This window comes from Nanorana parkeri, unplaced genomic scaffold (genome assembly GCF_000935625.1).
Source record: "Nanorana parkeri isolate BGI_ZX_2015 unplaced genomic scaffold, ASM93562v1 scaffold920, whole genome shotgun sequence".
Lineage (NCBI taxonomy): Eukaryota > Metazoa > Chordata > Amphibia > Anura > Dicroglossidae > Nanorana > Nanorana parkeri.
In genome coordinates this window covers 407,087-427,453 of record NW_017307188.1, presented here as the reverse complement: position 1 = coordinate 427,453, position 20,367 = coordinate 407,087, and the positions used below count along the sequence as shown (strand labels likewise).

General features: G+C 42.5%; 1 protein-coding gene across 1 annotated transcript in view; it reads right to left on the bottom strand.

Annotated features, from left to right (window-relative positions):
- CACNA1A (calcium voltage-gated channel subunit alpha1 A) overlaps positions 1-20,367 on the bottom strand; it is a 217,525-nt gene that overhangs the window by 99,005 nt on the left and 98,153 nt on the right. Inside the window, exons 7-15 of the mRNA XM_018566115.1 lie at positions 19,501-19,604; positions 17,884-17,999; positions 12,123-12,125; positions 10,945-10,995; positions 9,158-9,250; positions 7,376-7,585; positions 5,911-6,023; positions 4,436-4,548; positions 210-341 (exon numbers count right to left, since the gene is read on the bottom strand). Coding sequence (XP_018421617.1) covers positions 210-341; positions 4,436-4,548; positions 5,911-6,023; positions 7,376-7,585; positions 9,158-9,250; positions 10,945-10,995; positions 12,123-12,125; positions 17,884-17,999; positions 19,501-19,604 — 935 coding nt within the window. The remainder of the gene's footprint in view (positions 1-209; positions 342-4,435; positions 4,549-5,910; positions 6,024-7,375; positions 7,586-9,157; positions 9,251-10,944; positions 10,996-12,122; positions 12,126-17,883; positions 18,000-19,500; positions 19,605-20,367) is intronic.

Sequence of the window (20,367 nt, the reverse complement as noted above, 5' to 3'; positions counted from 1 at the left end):
ATAAATGGCACAACGGATACCCCGAGTAGCCAGTGGGGAGATAGACAGAGTTGCAGAGGGAAAACTAGAGAAATTAATCTTTGGCATTTGTCCTTCACAGAGATCTTGTATCAGCTTTTACTTTTTTTTACTTTTGCTACTAGAGCACACAGGTCAGCATCATGTCATCACACCACCACATATTCCTCTTTGTACAGACATCTACTTACTGTCCACCAAACAGCTGCATCCCCAGTAAGGCAAAGACCACAATGAAAAGGAAGAGCAGGAATAGCAAGCTGATGATGGATTTCATTGAGCTCAGGAGGGAGATCACCAGGTTACGGAGAGATGCCCAATATCTGCATATCAAGAAAAAAAATATATGATTAAGAATAAAACAAAAATAGAAGAGAAAGGCCATGCATTCACAATGTATTAGAAGATATATTTAGGTTAAAGAGAAACTCAGCTGAGCAAACTTTGCATATAATATGGCAATATAAGATAAACCCATTATAATTTATCATAACCAACTTTTCCCATGCTTCTAAATGTAGGGTACATTAAATAGTTCTTGTGTGGCATTTCATAGCTGAGTGGGTTTGAGCCAGGAAGGCAAAACACTCAGTTCCTATGATACAATGGGGGTTATTTACCAACCTAAACACACGCACGCACCAGGTGCGTGTGATTTTGACACAGCAAAACGTATTTATCAACCAAAACGTCTCTAAAAGCATATTTCCACTAATGCCATATATGGAAAAATCATGCACATGATGCATATATAATGCTGCTTCACAGTTTAGACAAAAATGGTTAGCTCATGCATTTACATTCCTGCATTCATCAACGCAAACAACACAACATAGAGCTAATTTACACCTTGCAATTCATGCTTGGCTTTGCACAACACACCTGCTGGGTGTGTACACACTACAAAGGTGTTTAGATTCCACCCATAGATCATGCTGGGAGGGAACACACTACAGAGGTGTATACTTGTTCATGGCGTGTTTATAAGGTTAGTAAATCAATCCCAATGGGTCAGTTTTTACCAGTGTTCATTGGGGGAGACAGGACTCTACGTATACAGGTGAAACTCGAATAATTAGAATATCGTGCAAAGTTCATTTATTTCACTAATGCAACTTAAAAGGTGAAACTAATATATGAGATAGACTCCTTACATGCAAAGCAAGATAGTTCAAGCCGTGATTTGTCATAATTGTGATGATTATGGCTTACAGCTCATGAAAACCCCAAGAACCCCAAATCCACAACCTCAAAAAAGTAGATTATTACATGCAATCAATAAAACAAGGATTGTACATAGAACAATATCGGACCTCTGAAAAGTACAAGCATGCATATGTACTCAGTACTTGGTTTGGGCCCCTTTTGCAGCACTTACTGCAATTACTTTTGCACGATATTCTAATTATTCGAGTTTCACCTGTAGGTGTAGTTGCTGCATCTAGACAACCTTTCTCAACCTTTTTAGAAATGGAGGAACCCTTGAAATAGTTTTCAGAAACCCCCCTAGAATTATTAGGCCTACATTTCTTGGTACATTAGAGTGATCAGTATGTTGTACATAGTTTTATATATAAGAATAGAGAACGGGGTTTCCTTGATAATCACAAAATGAAATAAATAATAATCAATCTGCCAACTCTTTCTTCTTAAGGAACCCCTACTAGAAAGCTTTGGAGAAACCCTAGTGTTTCATGGAACCCTGGTTAAGAAAGGCTGCTCTAGGAGGTTGGACACTAAGTAAAGAAAAAGGGCACAGCCCCTTCTAGCAGCCATACCCTTGCATGTGCATCACACATTCAGTTAACTTAGTGTCCTGAGGAAAAAGGATTTTTTGACAGCTGTGCTGGATCAAGACTTTCTAGTTAAAGTTCCTCCTACTGCTGACAGTATCAGACCAGATCCTGGATATTCACTCCAGCAGTGTCTGGTTGTCTTTTTGCATTGTTGGCCTCTTGCAATAGTTAAAACATTCCCTGAAAGGTTGTTTTCCATTTCTATGGTTTGCTTACTGCTTGCAACTCCTGAGCTTGTGTCGTACATGTGGAGGTAAAGCCACTAGATGGGGCTGTGCTTGTTTGCTTTCCCTAGTGTCCAACCTTCTACAGGTGGCAGATGTACCCTTACATAGACAATCTTGCGCCCCCCATTAACTACTGGAGAAAAGGGTGAGCACAGAAAAACCTATGTCATGTTATCAACTTGTATGGGATGGGGCACATTGTTTCTTAGGACGTGGAGCTATATATTCATTACTCCCCCATTGTCAGGCTGTAAAGCAAAAGTATCACTTTTTACAGCTGTCAATGGAATAGGAGTAAAGGGAAACATTTTCTAATGGAGACACCTGTTCCAGTGACCGAAGATAATTTCTCTTACTTCCTGTTGTGTCTCGAGATGATAAAGTGAGTGGAAATCTCCATGGGCCATGTACCATGTACCACTGGCTGAAACCTTTTGATTCTGAATTGAGCAAGCCAGTTGGATGACCAGCAAAACATCTTCAAGAAAAGTACAGGAAGTCCAGATGCTTTGATTTATTTCTTACAGATGTATACCCAGCCAATTTTGTTTTCTTACAGGACTATTCACAAAAGGGTGAAGAGTTTGGAGAAGGCAGGAGAAGGGAACAATCTAGGAGATTTGGAAACATTCTCCAATTCAGCTCACTTTCCAGTTCAGCTATCTTGTCCTATCTTGTTCCCTTCTCCTGCCTTCTCCAAACTCTTCACCCTTATGTGAATAGCCCTGTTCGTTTTTGATGAAGCAGGGAAGGATTAGAACCGTCAGCCTCTCTGGGACTCCATTAGATCATCTCTCACTTCCTGCCCTGCTGCCATTTTACCAGACAGGAAGTGAGAGGAAATCTCCAACAGCAACACAAACAGAAATAAAATGCTTTTCTTTTGTAGAGTAGGGGAAGGCTAGAACCCCTGTCAGATTTTAATTTTTGTCTATTTTCACTCACTTCCTGTCTGGTGAAATGTTGTCAGTAGGACAGGAACTGAGGTTAAATCTTTTTAACTTAGCCCCAGATAGCAGTAAAAACTGTTCTAAGTCTTTCCTGTTCTATCCAAAACCAGTAAAAAAAAGTTTTTGGCTTGTTGTACACTTTTATGAAGCCAAACTCAGGTCATTGATTTTTTTCATGAAAAAAGTGTGCCTTTGCACAAAAAAGGTTGAAAAACACTGACCTAACCGGCTGACTTATTGTGACATTAGCACAAAGATACCCCAACATCCTGAAATATATATTTACACTTTAATAGGAATCACTTTTTTTCAGTCCTTGTGTTCTTGTGCAGTCTTACCCATGGACAGGGCCAGATTAACATAAAGGCTAGTGGAGCGCCAGCTCCAAGCCCACCAGTGAAAATAGGCCTGGCCAGCCCGGATCGCCTCGGTATGCCCAATGTCAATCCAAGCCAGTGTTCTATAATTTTTCTGGACCTCAAAAGAATGCTGGACTGCGTCACTTCCGATGACGTGGTCTTAGCCGTTGGAGGCATGCTAGGCTCAATGCGCATGCACCCTTGTTCTATAGTTTTTCTTGACCGATAATATTTCTTGATCGTGTCACCTCCGGTGCAGCCACGTCACCTGAATCAGCAGTTTTCCTGTCGCCCTTTCTTCATGCACATGTGCACCTGGAAGTGACCCAGTTGAGAAAAATTACAGGCCCCTTGCCAGGTTGGTATCGGAGATCGTGCTCCTGGAAAAAACGACGCCAGCCCGTAGGACAATGAGAAATTGTGTGGCTTGAGAAAACTTTAGAACAGGGGGGCATATGCATTGAGCCTCGCACGTCTCCAAAAGCTGAAACTGTGTCACCACCCTCGGGGGGCCCCAGCGAGGAGCAAGTGACCGCCTAACAAGGGCCTGGTACTTCCCGTCCAACCGATCGATAGCACCAGGTTCATGATCCCCTTAATCCGACCATGCCCATGGAAGATGCTTCTTTGTGCCCTTACTTAAGTCTACTTCCTTCGTCTGAATCAAGTCAAGTGCTAGAGGGCACCTGAAGTCTGTCCCAGATCAGTCAGCTGACAGAGCATCAACTGTCAGGGTTCAGCTGACTCTCAAGCTGAAGAGTCAGTCTCATACTGTATGTAACACTGTATATTGAGGCAATATAAGTCGTCCAAGGTTTTTTTTGCCTTCCTCTGGATCAACAGTGGGTAACTGGGGGCATAGCGTTCTGTTTAGACTTTTTTTTTCTTCATATCTCTATAGGTTGAACTCGATGGACATGGGACGGACTCGATGGGTCTTTTTTCAACCTGACTAACTATGTAACTATGTCCATAAATAGCTAAATATACAGTACAGCTGCATAACCCCAGTCATGAGTTTTTCTCTAGATTGTAAGAATGAGAAGAAAACATATCCGAAACACACTACAGTCCCAGTCACTTACTTAGTAACCTTGAAAATGCGCAGCAAGCGGAGGGCTCTTAAGACGCTGATCCCAAAAGAGGTTCCAGGCTTCACCATTGCCCAAATGACCTCAAATATGCTCCCAGTGATAACCTGGACAGAATAAAGACAAGAACCTGTTTGTGCAGAGCACACGTGTATACAGATAAGGCAAATTCACAATAACAGTGCATGGTGTCCCCCACGGTGCACATGGAATAGATAGGATATGTCATGGTGTTTATTTTTAGTGTAGGTGGTTCTACTTTTAGCGTACCTGGGCACACTGTGTAAAAGCAATAAGACAATTGGTGTACAGGACCTACTGTAAATGTCCACCATGGAGCCAGCTCGAGATACAGATGTCAATATTCACCAACACTCTACTTAGTTCTGGATATTCCGCAGAAGTTTTATGTCCTGGGCAAAGTGTCCATGGATACTGACAGCAGCATCCATCATGGAATACACCTGCAGTCCACTATTAACAGGCTTGTTATGTACCTTCCTTAAAGGAGAACTATGGGGTTAGGGCTTTTCCCCATAGTTCTCCTTAGGGTAACCGGAGGGCACAAACTAGTGTCCTCCCGTCACTCTAAGCTCAGTATACCGCGAGCTACAGCTCGCGGTATACGGAGATGCCGCAGCTGAAGCGGATCCCGACAATTATGTCTGGATCCGCCCAGCTGCGTGAGTGACAGCTGGCTCTGCCTATCTAGAGGCAGAGCCAGCTGTTCCCGCCCCCTCCCCCGTCCGTTCCGCCAGTCAGCGCTGGAGGATCGGAGCGGGGAGGGGGGAATCCAGCCCCTCCCCTGTCACAGCAGAGAGCCGTGACAGGATCGAGAAGTGAGCGAACGCCGGTATGTGTTCGCTCACCTCCCGATCTACTGAGCCGACCTGTGACAGTCTCATTGTCACAGGTCGGCTAGAACTATGAGGTGAGTGAAAAGCACTCACCTCATAGTTCTCCTTTAAAGAAAAGAATGCTTTGACCCCCAGCAGTTTACTAATTAGATAAAGTATCATTGTCTTGTCTGTGAGGTTCAGGATTAATGTTACAATATAATCCTTCATTCATAGTGGGTGCAGCCGTGTTGGATAGCTAACTGCAGTCACCAATATCAGAGCTGTGCCAAGAGATTAATGTAAGCGACTCTATTGCTCGAAAAGCAAAAATGTAAAACAAACACTAAGCCCCCATTCACACCTGAGCAATTTGACGCATGTTGTCTCTGCATCATGTGCAACTTTGACACATCACTCCATGAGAATTCCCCGCATATGGATGCTGGGCTGGTGTGCCCCCTTATTATGGCAACCAAGCAGTCCAGTATGCAGGAAAAACCTAAGCGACTATAGACAAAGCGGCACCGGGACTGAGTATAAATTCAAGCTTCATATATATATATATATTGTATATATTTATTTCTTTTCATTTGGATTCCAGGTCTGCCTCAATAATTAAAATATACTTACGGCACAGTCAAAGCAGTTAAACGATGAATGAAAATAAGGCCTGGTTCCAAGACCGTACATTTTTATAAACATTTCGGACATAAAGAGCCCAAGGAAAATGAATTCTGCATAGTCTGGAAGGAGAGAGCAGAAGATTATCAAAGCTTTCCTCAAACCTTTCCACATTTCCACTTCTGTGATTTACATATTCACTGGTTACAACTAAAAGGAAAGGAGCAGTCTGTATTATTAATAGAAAACGGACAAATTTGGCCTGTTAAGGCAAGTTAGAGAACAAAGGGAATTGGTTGGTGTGAGTAAAACAGATTCTTCTCTTTCAGGCACTTTGCATACAGGAGTTAGTTATTAATATTGTATGTCAGGACAAACTGAAAAACAAAACACATTCAGTACATACTGTATGTCTAATACATGTATATTTTCCTATGTTTACCCCTTAAAAATAACTGCTAATCTGCCAGAAATCCAGTGTAATCCTGACAAACCGTGCCTCTGGTGCACTAAAACACCTACCAGTCCTGCCTGCCGGACATCAGAACTCCTTCTACAGCCCCCCTTATGTCCCATTTCTTACGCATACATTGATTTCCTTCCCAGCAAAACAATGCTGATGCCTTGACTCCCCAGAGCATGCCCATACATTGAGGGGAATTTATTAAAACTGGAGCAAGCAGAATCTGGAGCAGTTGCCCATGGCAACCAATCCGCATCTCTCTTCAGTTTGCTCAGGTAAGATTTGAAAATGAGACAGAGAAGCTGATTGGCTGCAGTGCAAATCTGCTCCAGGTTTAATAAATTCCCCCCATTGTGTTTAAAAAAAGGCTCATGGGAGATGTAGTTCTAGGGGCATGCCTACATCAATAGGAACTGAGCTCTCCGCAGCTGCCCCGGCAAGAATTGTCTAAATCTAGCGATGGTCTCACAGGGAGTAATAAAAGTTGCTTATCACAACAGGAACAAAATAATGCTGGAACATACTCTAGGGGGGTAGAGGGAGGTTTGCAGGGTAAATGTAGGTAATGTTTTCACATACACTTAAGTGTGGTTAATGTCCCATTTTTGGGGGTGGGGGCTGAGCAAGTACTTTATAGTTTATACAACTACATGTTTCGATAAAAACTACCAATTTTTTATTTTTTGTAACCCTTAAACCAATAATATTCCCTGCCATAATCTGTTCCATTCCATGCCATCACCTACACTTCAGATTTTCCCCTTCTCTCAATCCCAATTCTAAAGGTCTTGCATCTGATCTGAAGGGGGTCCACATAACATATACACATATATGACTCTCGAAACGCCATCTGCCTCATCGCCACATTGATAAATACAGTGCAGATTGCTTCATGCATGAACTATTGCTGGAAGGAATGTCCTATGTCTGGAAAAGGACTTGAAAGCCGTTCTCCAAAAACCTTGTTTTGCAGTTTTAGCGCAAAGACACAGAAGTAATGCACCAACTCACAGAGAAAATTAGTTAGCTGTTCAGGCTGGCCGTAGTGCACAATCGCCACGCACAGCGTGTTTAGAGCTACGAGGCCTAAAACCACCCAGTAAAAAGCCTGAGTCTTCACCATACGCCGAATGTAGAAACGTAAGCGCCGTTCGTTTTTGTGTAAGTATGAGGAATTCTCCATCTTGGCACTTTTAATACTGGCACGGGCGAAGGGGGAGCCTGTGGGAAGACACAGAATACATTTAGAAAAAGTGAAGGAACACCTAACCATGTCCATGGAATTCAAGTGAACTTGATGCGGCCTACTACTGTGCAGATATGGTGCCTGCAAATATCTGCATTGTTTTTTTTAGATGTATTTCTGTGTTACAGTGTCACAATGGCATCACTTGGGTCCTTACTCCAGGCTGTAAAAAGAACCTCAACTTCTCTCCATATCCAGACTGAGTGTGAGAACCTCTATTGTCCATTGAAATTCTGAAGTTTAGGAGTTAAATGACAGTTGCTGGGGTTTAACACCAGGAGGGGGCATGGCCCAATCTGGACTTGGAGTGAGAAAGTGGCCTGGTCTAGGATGCAAGGGCCTCCACAGGAACACAGAGCCAGCTGTACCCGCCCCCTTCCCCGTCCGTTCCGCCAGTCAGCGCTTGAGGATAGGACAGGGGGGGGGATCCCTGCAGGGAGCCGTGAGTGACAGTCACGGCTCTCTCCACGGATAGATCGAGAAGTGAGCGAGCGCCGCTATGTGCTCGCTTACTTCCCGATCTACTGAGCCGACCTGTGACATTTTCATTGTCACGGGTCGGCTCAGATTATGAGGCTGAGTGAAAATCACTCACCTCATAATTCTCCTTTAGGCACTTTTAGGCCAACTCAGGTTATACTTTTTTAAGGTAATTTGATATTGTAGAACAGAGTAGGAAATTATATCACTTTCTTAATCACGTTGTGCATTTGTCTACTATACCTAAAAGCCCAATTATTAGCCTTTACATTTTGCTCATGACGGTTTGTGCTGATTGCAACACCTTCAAATTTCACTGTGTTTTACAGAATGCATACACATCAATCTCTAAAACAAAGGGAACTACCAATCTAATGTCCCTAGCAAAGCTATACACCTACAAGAAATGGTTTAGGACCGGACCTCGTAGGTCTACAAGTATGTTTTCGAATTATGTGAGGAAACCCAAATAAACAGCAGCATACAAACCCCATCTAGGTAGTCCCTGGTGGGAAGTTAACCAAGGACTTCAGCGTTATAAGGTACAGTGGAGCTTATAATCAGCACAAACACCCGGGTTTTGTCAGGGCAAAAGCCAGTTAGAGTACCAGCACTTTTTTAGAGACTAAAAGGCTACTTTATTATAGGTAACACATATATTAAGCCCCATTCACACCAGGGTGGTAGTGGTTCAGTGCGGTTTCCGTGCGATGTTATGAAAGAGCATTGTTGTGTGTTTTTAGTCACGCTTCAGCACTGAAACGCATTTAAAAACGCCCAAAAACTTGCTGATTAGCGCGTTTGCATTGAAATCTATATTGAAAACGCGCTGATCAGCACTGAAAAAGTAGTTCAGGGAGCAGTTTGGGAAGCAGGCGTATTGAAACGCACGATTACGCGCGTTTGTTTGAACGGGCCCCATAGGAATAAATGTGTTTTTTACTGCCGCGGAAAAATCTGCGCGACCGGACCGCCCTGGTGTGAACGGGGCCTTAAGGAGCTATTGATAACTATATGTAGGCTGTTAGCTGGTAGTGAATGCAGTGAGCTGGAGCGCAGACACATACCCACTGAAGATATATCTCCTATGGGCTCCTCTCCCTCATCAGCATTCAGCAGCTCCAATTTGTTTTTCTTGATTGTGGGTCTCCGCAGGGTTCCTATACAGAGCAGAAGAAAGTATTTGTTTAGAGCTGCTGAGGTTTGCAGTGTACAAAAGTTTGGTGGCAAGGAATGTTTTCTTTTCACCAAAGTGTTCAGTTTCTTCATTATGAATAAAAACTACTCCTCATAGCAATTAATGTAATTCCAAATGATATTCAGGATTTCTAGCATAGACAATAACAAACAAAATCTGGCTATTTGCAATAGGCAACAACACTCCGTCCCTACAAGTGAGCCCTTACGTTTCAAAGCTATTCATATATTAGCATAAAAAAACACACATCTTTGCACTCTACAATGGGTAAGCCTTAGCGGAATAAGGTTTGCTAAAATATAGGCATGTGTTAGAGGGGTATTGGGCAGATCTGAGGTATCTATTATATAGGACCTACCCCTTTGGAGATAAATAATTTATCAATGTAACCTACAACGTTTACTAAAATACTAATCTGCTGGAGTTATATTGATTTATTGCTCAGCTTTAGGTGCCACAGTCACAAACCTACATGACTACAGATCGGGAAATCAGACACCTAAAGATGGCTGCACAAACCACCACATACACTGCAGAGCATCCCAGGGGACTTGAAATCCAGGACCCTCTGTTCTTTAGATCTTGACTGCAGCTCCTGAAGTCAAGTTCAGGCCCACCCTATTTATTCTCCTGTGCCCTTTCTATTGGCCCGTCAAGCTGTCTGTCATAGATATGTACCTATAGCGAGGCACAAGAAGGGGCAGTTTCAAGAGCTGAAGTGTCATGTAGGAAGGATGTCCTAACAAAAAGGTACTTATAAAAGCTCAGGTATATTAGGAAATGTCATAGCCCCAGTTTCGTAATGGATAAATGAGATGTCGAAAAGGAAAACGCTTTCTAAATGCCCCACATTTTTATTGTATACTTTAAGGACACAAGGGTTCTAGCTCCCGCCAAGGAGAATGCTTCACCCAATGTCTGAAATTGATAGAACAAGAGTGACATGCAAATATTTGCCTTAAAAAGTATCTCACCCACAGAGTAAATCAGCCATCCCATGGGCCAGTGGAGTGGTTTAGTCTACTTGCTGGGTACTAGTGATATCATTACTTTGTATCTTCTACAACAAGAATTTTGATAGTTCCTAAGCTCAATTATTTAAATGACCTGTGCTACATAAATCAAACTTTAGGGAAAGGCTCATCGTGACCTTTGCTGGTATTCAGGTATGGAGAAGTACCTTTGAGACTGCAACAGTGCTTTATCTATACCTGTGTGAGGATATAGGATATGAGTAAATGTATAGCGTTGGCCGTGCAATTCTGTTGGTACTCACAAATCTTGAGTAAGTGAACCATAAAGTATATGACCTCTGAAAAACAGCTTTCAGGATATACAGAGATCACAGCAGCGCCTGGGCATATACCATCTGTACAATTTAAAAAAATATCTTTATACAAACATTTTTTTACATTAGGCAAGCTTGCATACTTGTTTTTATGGAGGAGGAAAATCCATCTTGGCCTCTCAATTTTGCCCCGATTAGGCTCAGCCATGTCTGTAGGCACCTTTGCGAAAGTTTATGAGTATTTGCATATTGGTTTATGACTTTTTACTGCTGGCAGGTACTCTTTAAAATACCACATGAATTACATATCAGCATAAAACTGCAGACTTCAAGATTCAAAATTATAATGAAGTATATATCAAAATTACCATCGTATGGAAGTCTTTCAACATCACTGTCATCTTCTGCAAGAATTACTTCTTCGTGATTCAATCACACATAAAAAAAAGTGAATAGGAAAACTGAGTAATAGTACAGGATAAGTGCACTAATAACACACTAGCTATGCAGGCAAATCAAGCAATTTTACAAATATAAGTTTTCACATTTTTCCTTTCTCTTGCTGTCGTTTAGGATATATACAGGTGAAACTCGAATAATTAGAATATCGTGCAAAAGTAATTGCAGTAAGTGCTGCAAAAGGGGCCCAAACCAAGTACTGAGTACATATGCATGCTTGTACTTTTCAGAGGTCCGATATTGTTCTATGTACAATCCTTGTTTTATTGATTGCATGTAATATTCTCATTTTCTGAGGTTGTGGATTTGGGGTTCTTGGGGTTTTCATGAGCTATAAGCCATAATCATCACAATTATGACAAATCACGGCTTGAACTATCTTGCTTTGCATGTAATGAGTCTATCTCATATATTAGTTTCACCTTTTAAGTTGCATTAGTGAAATAAATGAACTTTGCACGATATTCTAATTATTCAAGTTTCACCTGTAATGAGATCATCATGGACGCTGCCAGGTTTATTTCCCAAAACAAAATCTGCAGACACTTACATTACAAAATGTCTTTAGACGTGCCTACTCTATAGCCTAGCTCGCAGTTGGCATATGTGTATACATAGTTACATAGTATTTGAGGTTAAAAAAAGACAGGTCCATCAAGTTCAACCTTTGTGTGTGTTGTGCGTGCGTGTATATAAGAGTCCCTATATGGTCTAGTATTTAGGTGTACACGTACACCTGTATGTTATGGTCTCTGAGGAAGGTATCTAATTGATTTTTGAATGATTCAATACTCTCTGCTGATACCACTGCTTGTGGCAGCAAGTTCCAAAATGTAACCACTCTGACTGAGAAGAATCCCCTACGCCCTTTGTGGATAAATCATTTCTCTACCAATTTTAGGTGGTGGCCTCTAGTCCTTGTTACAGAGTTTACAGTAAAAAGTTTAGTGCCGATGTTGCCATCACCACCAAACATTTTGTACAACAAAGTGTATGCATAGCTAAAAGGATTCCTTTCATTAGTATTCTGCCTAGCAATGTACACTACACCATGTTGCCCTGGCACATATGAATGATGGTGTCATACCCTCTAAACCTGCTGCCCTATGCACTGGCCCACAACACTGGCCTTGCAGTAAGAACACAATGGTGTTGCCTAGAAATCGGATAGAAAGGCTGCAATCCACAATTTTACAAGCATTGCCCTCTAAGATGTGTAGCAACACACGACATATATCAAACCTAGAAATAGTTACTATTTTTGGACCCAGAATGAGGCAGGGATTACCAAAAGCAGCTGCCAATTGGAAAGCTATTGGGAGTTAAACCAGGCTAGTTGTGCATATTTTGTTTTTTTAACCTCAGTAGATACAATATTATTATTATACAGGATTTATACGGCGCCAACAGTTTGCGCAGCGCTTTACAATATAAGGAAGACATTCCAATCATAATACAATTCAAGACAGGATGGTAAGGAGGGCCCTGCCCCTGAGGGCTTACAATCTGAAAGATACTATAAAGAAATGTAGCAAAACATCTAATAAGAAAATGACCGTTAACTATGCAAAACCTAATAAAAACTTTCCTGTTAAAAAAATAAGAACGTGACGAAGACTAAAATATACCAAGGCATTATAAGACAGCAAGAAGGTAAAGAAAGCACTGTTGTCCCAAAGCACAGCATGGAGCAACACTGAAGAACAATGTGCCTGCTGTGTTAGGTCCCATGGGTAACGGCTACATGAGAACATACATTAGAAACAGGAAAACAAAGTAAGAGAAGAATTAAAAAAGGGGGGTTGGGAAGGGAAAGGAAAGAAGAAGGTAGAAATACAAGAGTGTGGGTTAGGTCTGGGGCATCCCTGAAGCACCTGGAGCTTCAGGGATGAGCCAGACAGGAATAGGGGACAAGGCGAACAAACCGGCGAGTAGAGTTCATGTAAAAACGCTCAAAACCACAAAGTACTTTAGAAGGAACTTGTATTACAAAAGAGCACTTTTTTTAGACTGGTCTTTTGAGGGAAGATATGAGATATTTCAAATTTTTATATTGTTCACTACGGAGAACCAAGAAGAAGTAGGAGGTGGTTCAACACAACTCCTGAAGAGGGATATAGAAGTACATGTACCAGCAATCGGATGAAACAGGACGATTTTTTAATAGGTTTTTGAGGAATATCATTATGACGAAGGAGGAAGACATTTGTGTCCTTGGGTAGTTGTTGCCTACTGACCTCAGCAATATTCTATATGGAATCTAATAAAAACAGGAGCAGACGAAGGCAACAAATAATGAACATTGTGCCCTCGGATTTAATGTTTTACCAGTAAATGACTGGTATAGAAGGACAGTATTTGTTTATTCTGGAAGCAACATGGTACCAGCTGGTTAGAATTTGTTAGAGGTGGAGGACTTGTGGGCCTTTTTTTGTCCAGTTCTTGACACATCAGGGAAATTCCATCACCGAGTAAGATATAAGGAGACAGCTCTATTAGGCTGGTATTGCTAAGACAGGGTTTTTAAAAATCTTAGAATACAAGTATAAGGGCTAATTGTGTGTGTGTGTGTGGAGGGGGGGGGTTAATTGAATGGCCAGTATGTGGTGGAACTAAAAGAATGTCAACAACCACAGCCCAAGGTGGGGGACATCCAACACACTAGTTATTTCAGAGTCTAGGGCTGCAGCTAACGATTATTGTAATAATCAATTAGTTGCCTGATTTTTTTTTGAATAATCGATTGGATGTATTAAAAAAGAAATCAATCTTTCTCTCCCATAGTTGACAACTATTCTCATAATCGATTATTACGATTATTAGCAATTTAATCGATTAGTTGTTGCAGCCCTATTGGAGTCCATTACTGTGTGGATCGTTTTAATTGTGAAAGCTTTGTAAGTATATAATATTGTTCTGTAGTCAGCTCAGCAATTTGAGAAATACATAGGCTGGCACTGTAAAGGTGCCCATACACCTTACGATTATCGTACGATAATCGTATGCGATCGACTTTTCGTACGACAATCGTAACGTGTGAATAGAGTGCCCGACCGATAGTACTGTACAATCGTACGACTTTTGACGGTCAAGCATGTTTGAAAACTTTGGTCGATTGTACGATGTTCGCATGGTTGGTGGCGTTTCCGTCCGTCAAAAGTCGTACGATTAACACTGCGCAAGCACAAACGAAAATTATTGCGGTCAATTACCGCAAGTCGTCCAGATGGTTTTTTTTAACTAGCGCTGATTGAACCTTTCGATAATCGGGGCAGGATGAGGCAGTCGTACGAAAATCGTACGACGGTTCGATCATCGGACAAAAAGTTTCGTCCGATAATCGTAAGGTGTATGGGCACCTTTAGCCTCCTTCTGATAATGCTGATCCTCTGGCTCGAATACCTTCCTCGTTGCTGATCCAAAGCAAGTATACAGATTGGAAGTTCTTAAATCACTTGCTGCGTAATTGTTCACAGGCCAGTAAATCAAGGGATCAACGTGAAAGCCAGGCAGCTAGTATATTCAGATGGAGGTCAGCAATGGCAGTGTAAATATTTCTCTCGAGACAGGGTTTGCTTTAATGTTAAAAAAATGTGTCCAAAAGGACTGCTTTGAGTATGTAATAAAAACCTTTTATGGATACAAAATAATAGTTGGCCGCTCCTCAATCTTTAGCTGTGCGTGGTTTATCTAAGGTTAAACATGTGTGAGTGATATTGATTGCTGATGCCTGTCCTATGGTGGGAGCTGCCAATAACATTCAGCTGATTATGATCTTGTCTTCGGCGTGTTCTAAGAATCCCCAGGAGGGGGCACCACAGACTGTTTTGGCACGATGGAAAAGCATATAAGCAGTTCCGTTCTATGGAATAAGCAGAAAAAAAAGCCTAAGCCATCATTACACAGAAACAAGCTTCCAGGCCATGCATCATAAATTTCCACAATGGGCAGACTGGCCCTGTTTACGAATGCTTGATAAACAAACAGCAAAGAAAAATAGGATTGTTGTTCATATTAACCAAATATGTCATCAACTACACCTTTTAGATTGTAAGTTCTCATGGCACGGTCCTCCTAACCATCTTGTCTTGAATTGTATTGTGATTGTAATGTCTTCCTGATATTGTAAAGCGCTGCGCAAACTGCTAGCGCTCTATAAATCCTGTATAATAATAATCAGGACCAGATTTCCTCAGCCGCATTTTGATGTCCAAGGCAACACCATTCTGCTAGGGTCACCTCTTTGTTAGACTGGTCCTAACCTAGCTCAGAATATGGAGACAATGTGTATATAATCTTATAGGAGATGAATGCCGAGACCTGGGAAAAAACGTAGGGACACAGTAACTGTTGGAGAGGCCGCCATTTTGCTTTTGCAACCTGTAGGCCCATAGCTACTGTGCATCATGGTAAATTAAGGCCTAACCTTAATACAGCAGAAAATATTGTAGATGTTCTCCACATATCATGAGTGGTGATAGCTTGGTTTCGGTATCTCCTTGCTCAGAGCTGTTTGGGTGCTTACAATGGTCAGCTTTTATTCATTAATATTAAACCTTTATCCCAAAAGGAAAAAAAATCGCAACTAAATCTACTAGTGCATCTCAGGGCCGGTGCACACCTAGGCGACACCTCACCTTGCGGCAATCGTGCGCGCTTCCACGCGGATTGCCGCACGGTCAGGAGTCGCTTAGGTGTGCACCGATCGCGCTGTGGGTTCCATTATTTTACGCCACGATTCCGCCCCCGTGCTTCCGAACACAATTGCGTCTAAAACAGCCGCGCGTCGTGTGTAAGCCGGGGTGCTGCGCTTGGTTGTGTGTGCTCCACCTATTTTTATTCACGAACACATTTACCTTCCTTTTTTCGACTTGTATTTTCAGTATACAGCCGCAATTAGGATTTGATCACTGGCACTGTATTTAGTTTGTGATATTTTCACATTTCCACACAACTTAAGACCAATTAAAAGGTGAAGCACACACAACCAAGCGCAGCACCCCGGCTTACACTTGATCACGTTGATAGATATTGCTGCAGCTGGTTAATTTCTGTAAATATATCCTAGCGCAACTACCCTGGTTACAAGCCGCGCGTCGTGTATTGCAAAAAAAAGGTACTTGCGCTTGCAGCACGGATGTCACTCCATTGAAATCAATGGAGCCGCGCCGCAATCGTGGCCTGCATTGTGCAGGACTGCACGATCCCGGGACGCGCAATCCCGGATCGCGTAGGTCTTCACCGGGCCTAACACTACCCTGCACTAGTATTTACATTTTTGACCAGTCAGCAAGTGGGTTCGCCCCGCTCCACTTTGTAACAGATAAATGCCACTGTTATGAGCTCCACTTTTTAATAGATAAATATTCTGGTCATTACTAGGGCAGCCATGTGCTCATTTTCCATAATTAAAGGAGAACTATGGGGTTAGGGCTTTTCCCCATAGTTTTCCTGAGGGTAACTGGAGGACACAAATTAGCGTCATCCCGTCACCCTAGGCTCAGTATACCGCGAGCTGTAGCTCACGGTATACTGAGACGCCACAGCTGAAGCGAATCCCGACAATTATGCCTGGATCCGCCCAGCTGCGTGACCGACAGCTGGCTCTGCCTATCTACAGACAGAGCCGGCTGTACCCGCCCCCTCCCCCGTCCGTTCCGCCAGTGGAGGATCGGAGCGGGGAGGGGGGAATCCAGCCCCTCCCCTGTCACGGCAGAGAGCCGTGACAGGATCGAGAGGTGAGCGAACACCGGTATGTGTTCGCTCACCTCCCGATCTACTGAGCCGACCTGTGACAGTCTCATTGTCACAAGTCGGCTAGAACTATGAGGTGAGTGAAAAGCACTCACCTCATAGTTCTCCTTTAAGGAGATCAGCCTCCACTATATGACACCATTGTTAAAGCTGAACTCCGGAATGAGCAAATAATTCCCTAGAAGAGTATATGTGTTCTCCTTGAATCTTCTGAGCTTTGTGCATTTCTTCCAAATCTGTGCAGTCATCCAGTGTGCAACTTGGAGCTTCCTGTAATAAAGACCGGTGACTGCTGCTCTCTCTTCTTGATCAGGGTGACTGGTCTTTTCCCCGCCCCTCTTGTAGTTTCCTGTAGTAGGTGGAGCCTGCTGGGCCCCTCCCACAGCTCTGTTCTCTGCACAGGCCATGTACAGCACAGTGATGATGACACTACTAATTTAAAAAAGGTAATTTCTGGGTTTGTAAAGGTATTTGCTGCACTAAAAGTGGATGTATGTCCTTGTGGTTATTATAGAGTATATTTGTAGAGTTTTTATACCCGGAGTTCAGCTTTAAGATTGTGCGGAGACTGCCAAAAGTGTTATTGGTGGTTTTGAGAGATAGACAGAAGTTGTTACGTGATTCACCTGCACCCATCTATAACATAAGGAAGTAGTGGTTGCAGCCGGCCATACAGGCAGCACTGGCATTTGCCAAGGGGGACAACGCTGCTGTAAATATTTGCGAGCCTCCGGGGGCTGCTTAGCCTCAAATAGCCTCTCTTTTTTTTTTAAAAAGAACATCAACTTTTACCGCAGCCTACATTCTGCCTGTGGGGCTCACAACGGCACTCAGCTGGCAGCTGTGCCAAGACAGAAATGTTATTGTTCTAACAAGCTTGTCAGAGTTTTGTCACACGGGACTGTGGGCTGGTGTGTGTTTTATGGCAGACTTACTTTTCATCTCCCGTTCCTGAATCTGCATGTCTATATGTATATGCACATATATATAGTTCTATAGTTTTATATATACCTGTATATACAGTATGTCTAGTTATATAGTATATGCACACCTTTACTACATTGTGTTGCTTGGGACATCCTCGCTGAACCCACCTGCTTTGGATATCCATTCCATGTAGCCATTTAACTCCCTTTCAATCTGCTGCTGTCTCCTCAGTTTCATGAATGCCCTCCGGTTCTCTACACGCTCTCTCTCTTTGGCGAACTCCCTGTGGCACACAAAGATTTCCGTGAGCACAACAATTCTAAAAAACCTGGAGAAAAACACGGCTGACCTTGTTCGTCTTAAGTCAGAAACTGTTTTGCATCTCCCCACAGTCGCCAGCCAGCTCTGTGCTGTCATTTCCCGACATTCACTTTGCAGCGCAGGTTTGGATTTGACTGACGGATGTGAAGGATGCAGAGTTTTTACTTGTGCACACGCGCAGTGCACGGCAGTAAGGAGAGCGGTAACGGACACTTTACCGCAGCGCACCGATGTGCGTTGCAATTTTTTTTGAAGGCCACCTCAACACACATAACACATCGCAATGCACAATATAAGCTGCAGTGGTAACAAATAAACTGCAACATAACCTTGCAAAATCCTATTCCCCATTCTGCTGAAAATGGACAGGCCGAATCACACTTTTGAATTGCTATACGGATGTTCAGCTGTGCCGAAGTGCAGAAGGAGTTCGACTCCAACATCTGGATCAGCTGGCACGAAGCTCCGGCAGCTCACTCGCTGTCGTTCACCCCTATTCTCATAGGGGCCGAATGGCAGTGAGTGAATAGCCGAATGCCGCCGAGCTGCATTCCACTCGGCTATTCTGCTCGGTACCTTTGAGGTACCGAGCAGAAAAGAACCTCTGAGGTACCGAGCAGAATAGAAAAAGAGTGAAATGAATAAAAGAAAAGAAAACATTAAATTGAAAAATAATTTTAAACATTTTACAAAATAGGAAAATTAAAAAAGAATTGCAATAGTTTTAAGAAAAGAAAAACATAAGAAAAATTAAAAATAATTTTTAAAAACGCTGGCTAAGATGCCGGCAAAAGAAAACCAATTGGGTGGAGCTAGCAGTGACAGTTAGCTCCGCCCAACTGTTTCCTATTGGCTGGCACCTGCCAGAGTCTTCTAGCAGGTCCTGGCTAATGAATAACAGCTGGGCGGAGCCGGCCGTGATGTCACGGTTGCCTCCGCCCATTTGTTATTGTTTAATGACAGATCAGCATCCCCAGGTCATTTGGGGACGCTGATATGTAATTACAACTGGCCGGAACGAGCTGTGAGATCATTTGCCTGGAGATCGGTTGGCTTCGGCAGGCCTTTTGCCCCGCTTTGGGTGTCACTTCGGCTCAGCACTGAGGCTCAGCACTGAGGTGCTTGTAGTTCTCAATGGAATACGAGTGCGGTGATGTCAACGCATTTGTAGTCCGTTCATTCTTCCTGCCGTCCATGTCCCTGATTGTAGGTACCTGTACGGATATGGATGGGAGGGAGAATCTGCAGGACCCAGAGCATTGCACCCAAGCTCCAATGCAAAAAAACAAAACAAATAATGCTAATTTTTTTTCTTTTATGAAGAAGTGTGCATTTATTTTTATTTGTTTTCCCAAAAAATGCACTTTACCATTAAACATAGACAATGAAGACTACAAAAACACACAAGCCTTTAAATGTAAAGGGTTAGTCAAATGTTTTCCTTCAGTTCTATCTCTACTTACCCAGAAAGGACACCCAGAACTAGGTTAAGCATAAAGAAGGAGCCAATGATGATAAGGGGAATAAAGTACAGCCAGTTCCAGGCACTGCCAAACACATCATTACTCTGCAAAGAGAAGAACGCAGGTGAAAGGCACAGCTACCCTACATACTATACAACATACAGGTTGGTAAGACGTGTTCTTAAACCTCTACCTTATGATAGGTTAGAGAGCATTTGTAGTTCTAGGTAAGTAATTCAGCCAAAAACGAATCAAGAATGTTAAAGCATGAGGAAATATTTTAAAATATAATGCATACATGCAAAACTGTAGTGAGCAATTGGGCTCTAAAATCTAACAATAGATACATGGCAGGAGTATGATCAATAAATAATAGAAATAAGTCAGTTATAAGATGATTGCGCATATAATAATAGAACAGTGATAATAATAATAATAATAGCGATAAATATGGGTTAATAGGTTGTGTAATAGTAAATCATTCAGTGACAGATACAGGACAGTTATGGGACAAGGGGGTCATGTAATAATAGATCGGGGATAATAAAATGTCTTTCTCATTTATTAAGGGACACAAGGTCAGAAGTTATTCAAAACCAACTGGGTTATACTGCTGCCTACAGGAAGAAATGTTTTACCACCCCGCTTCATGGTCACCAGCTTTGACAGCTTGGCTGTTAAAACCCAAATCCTAAATATAGGGGCCTTTCTGATTCTCGTTACAACATTTCTCTTGGCTCCGACAGATCATCATTCCAAGCTTCCAGCTTTAAGACAAGGTACCACCTTTTCCTGTCAAGGTGCACACCGTTTCCTGTCAAGGTGCACTCCTCTAGGTCTGTTAGTTCTTCTTGGGCTTTTCAACAT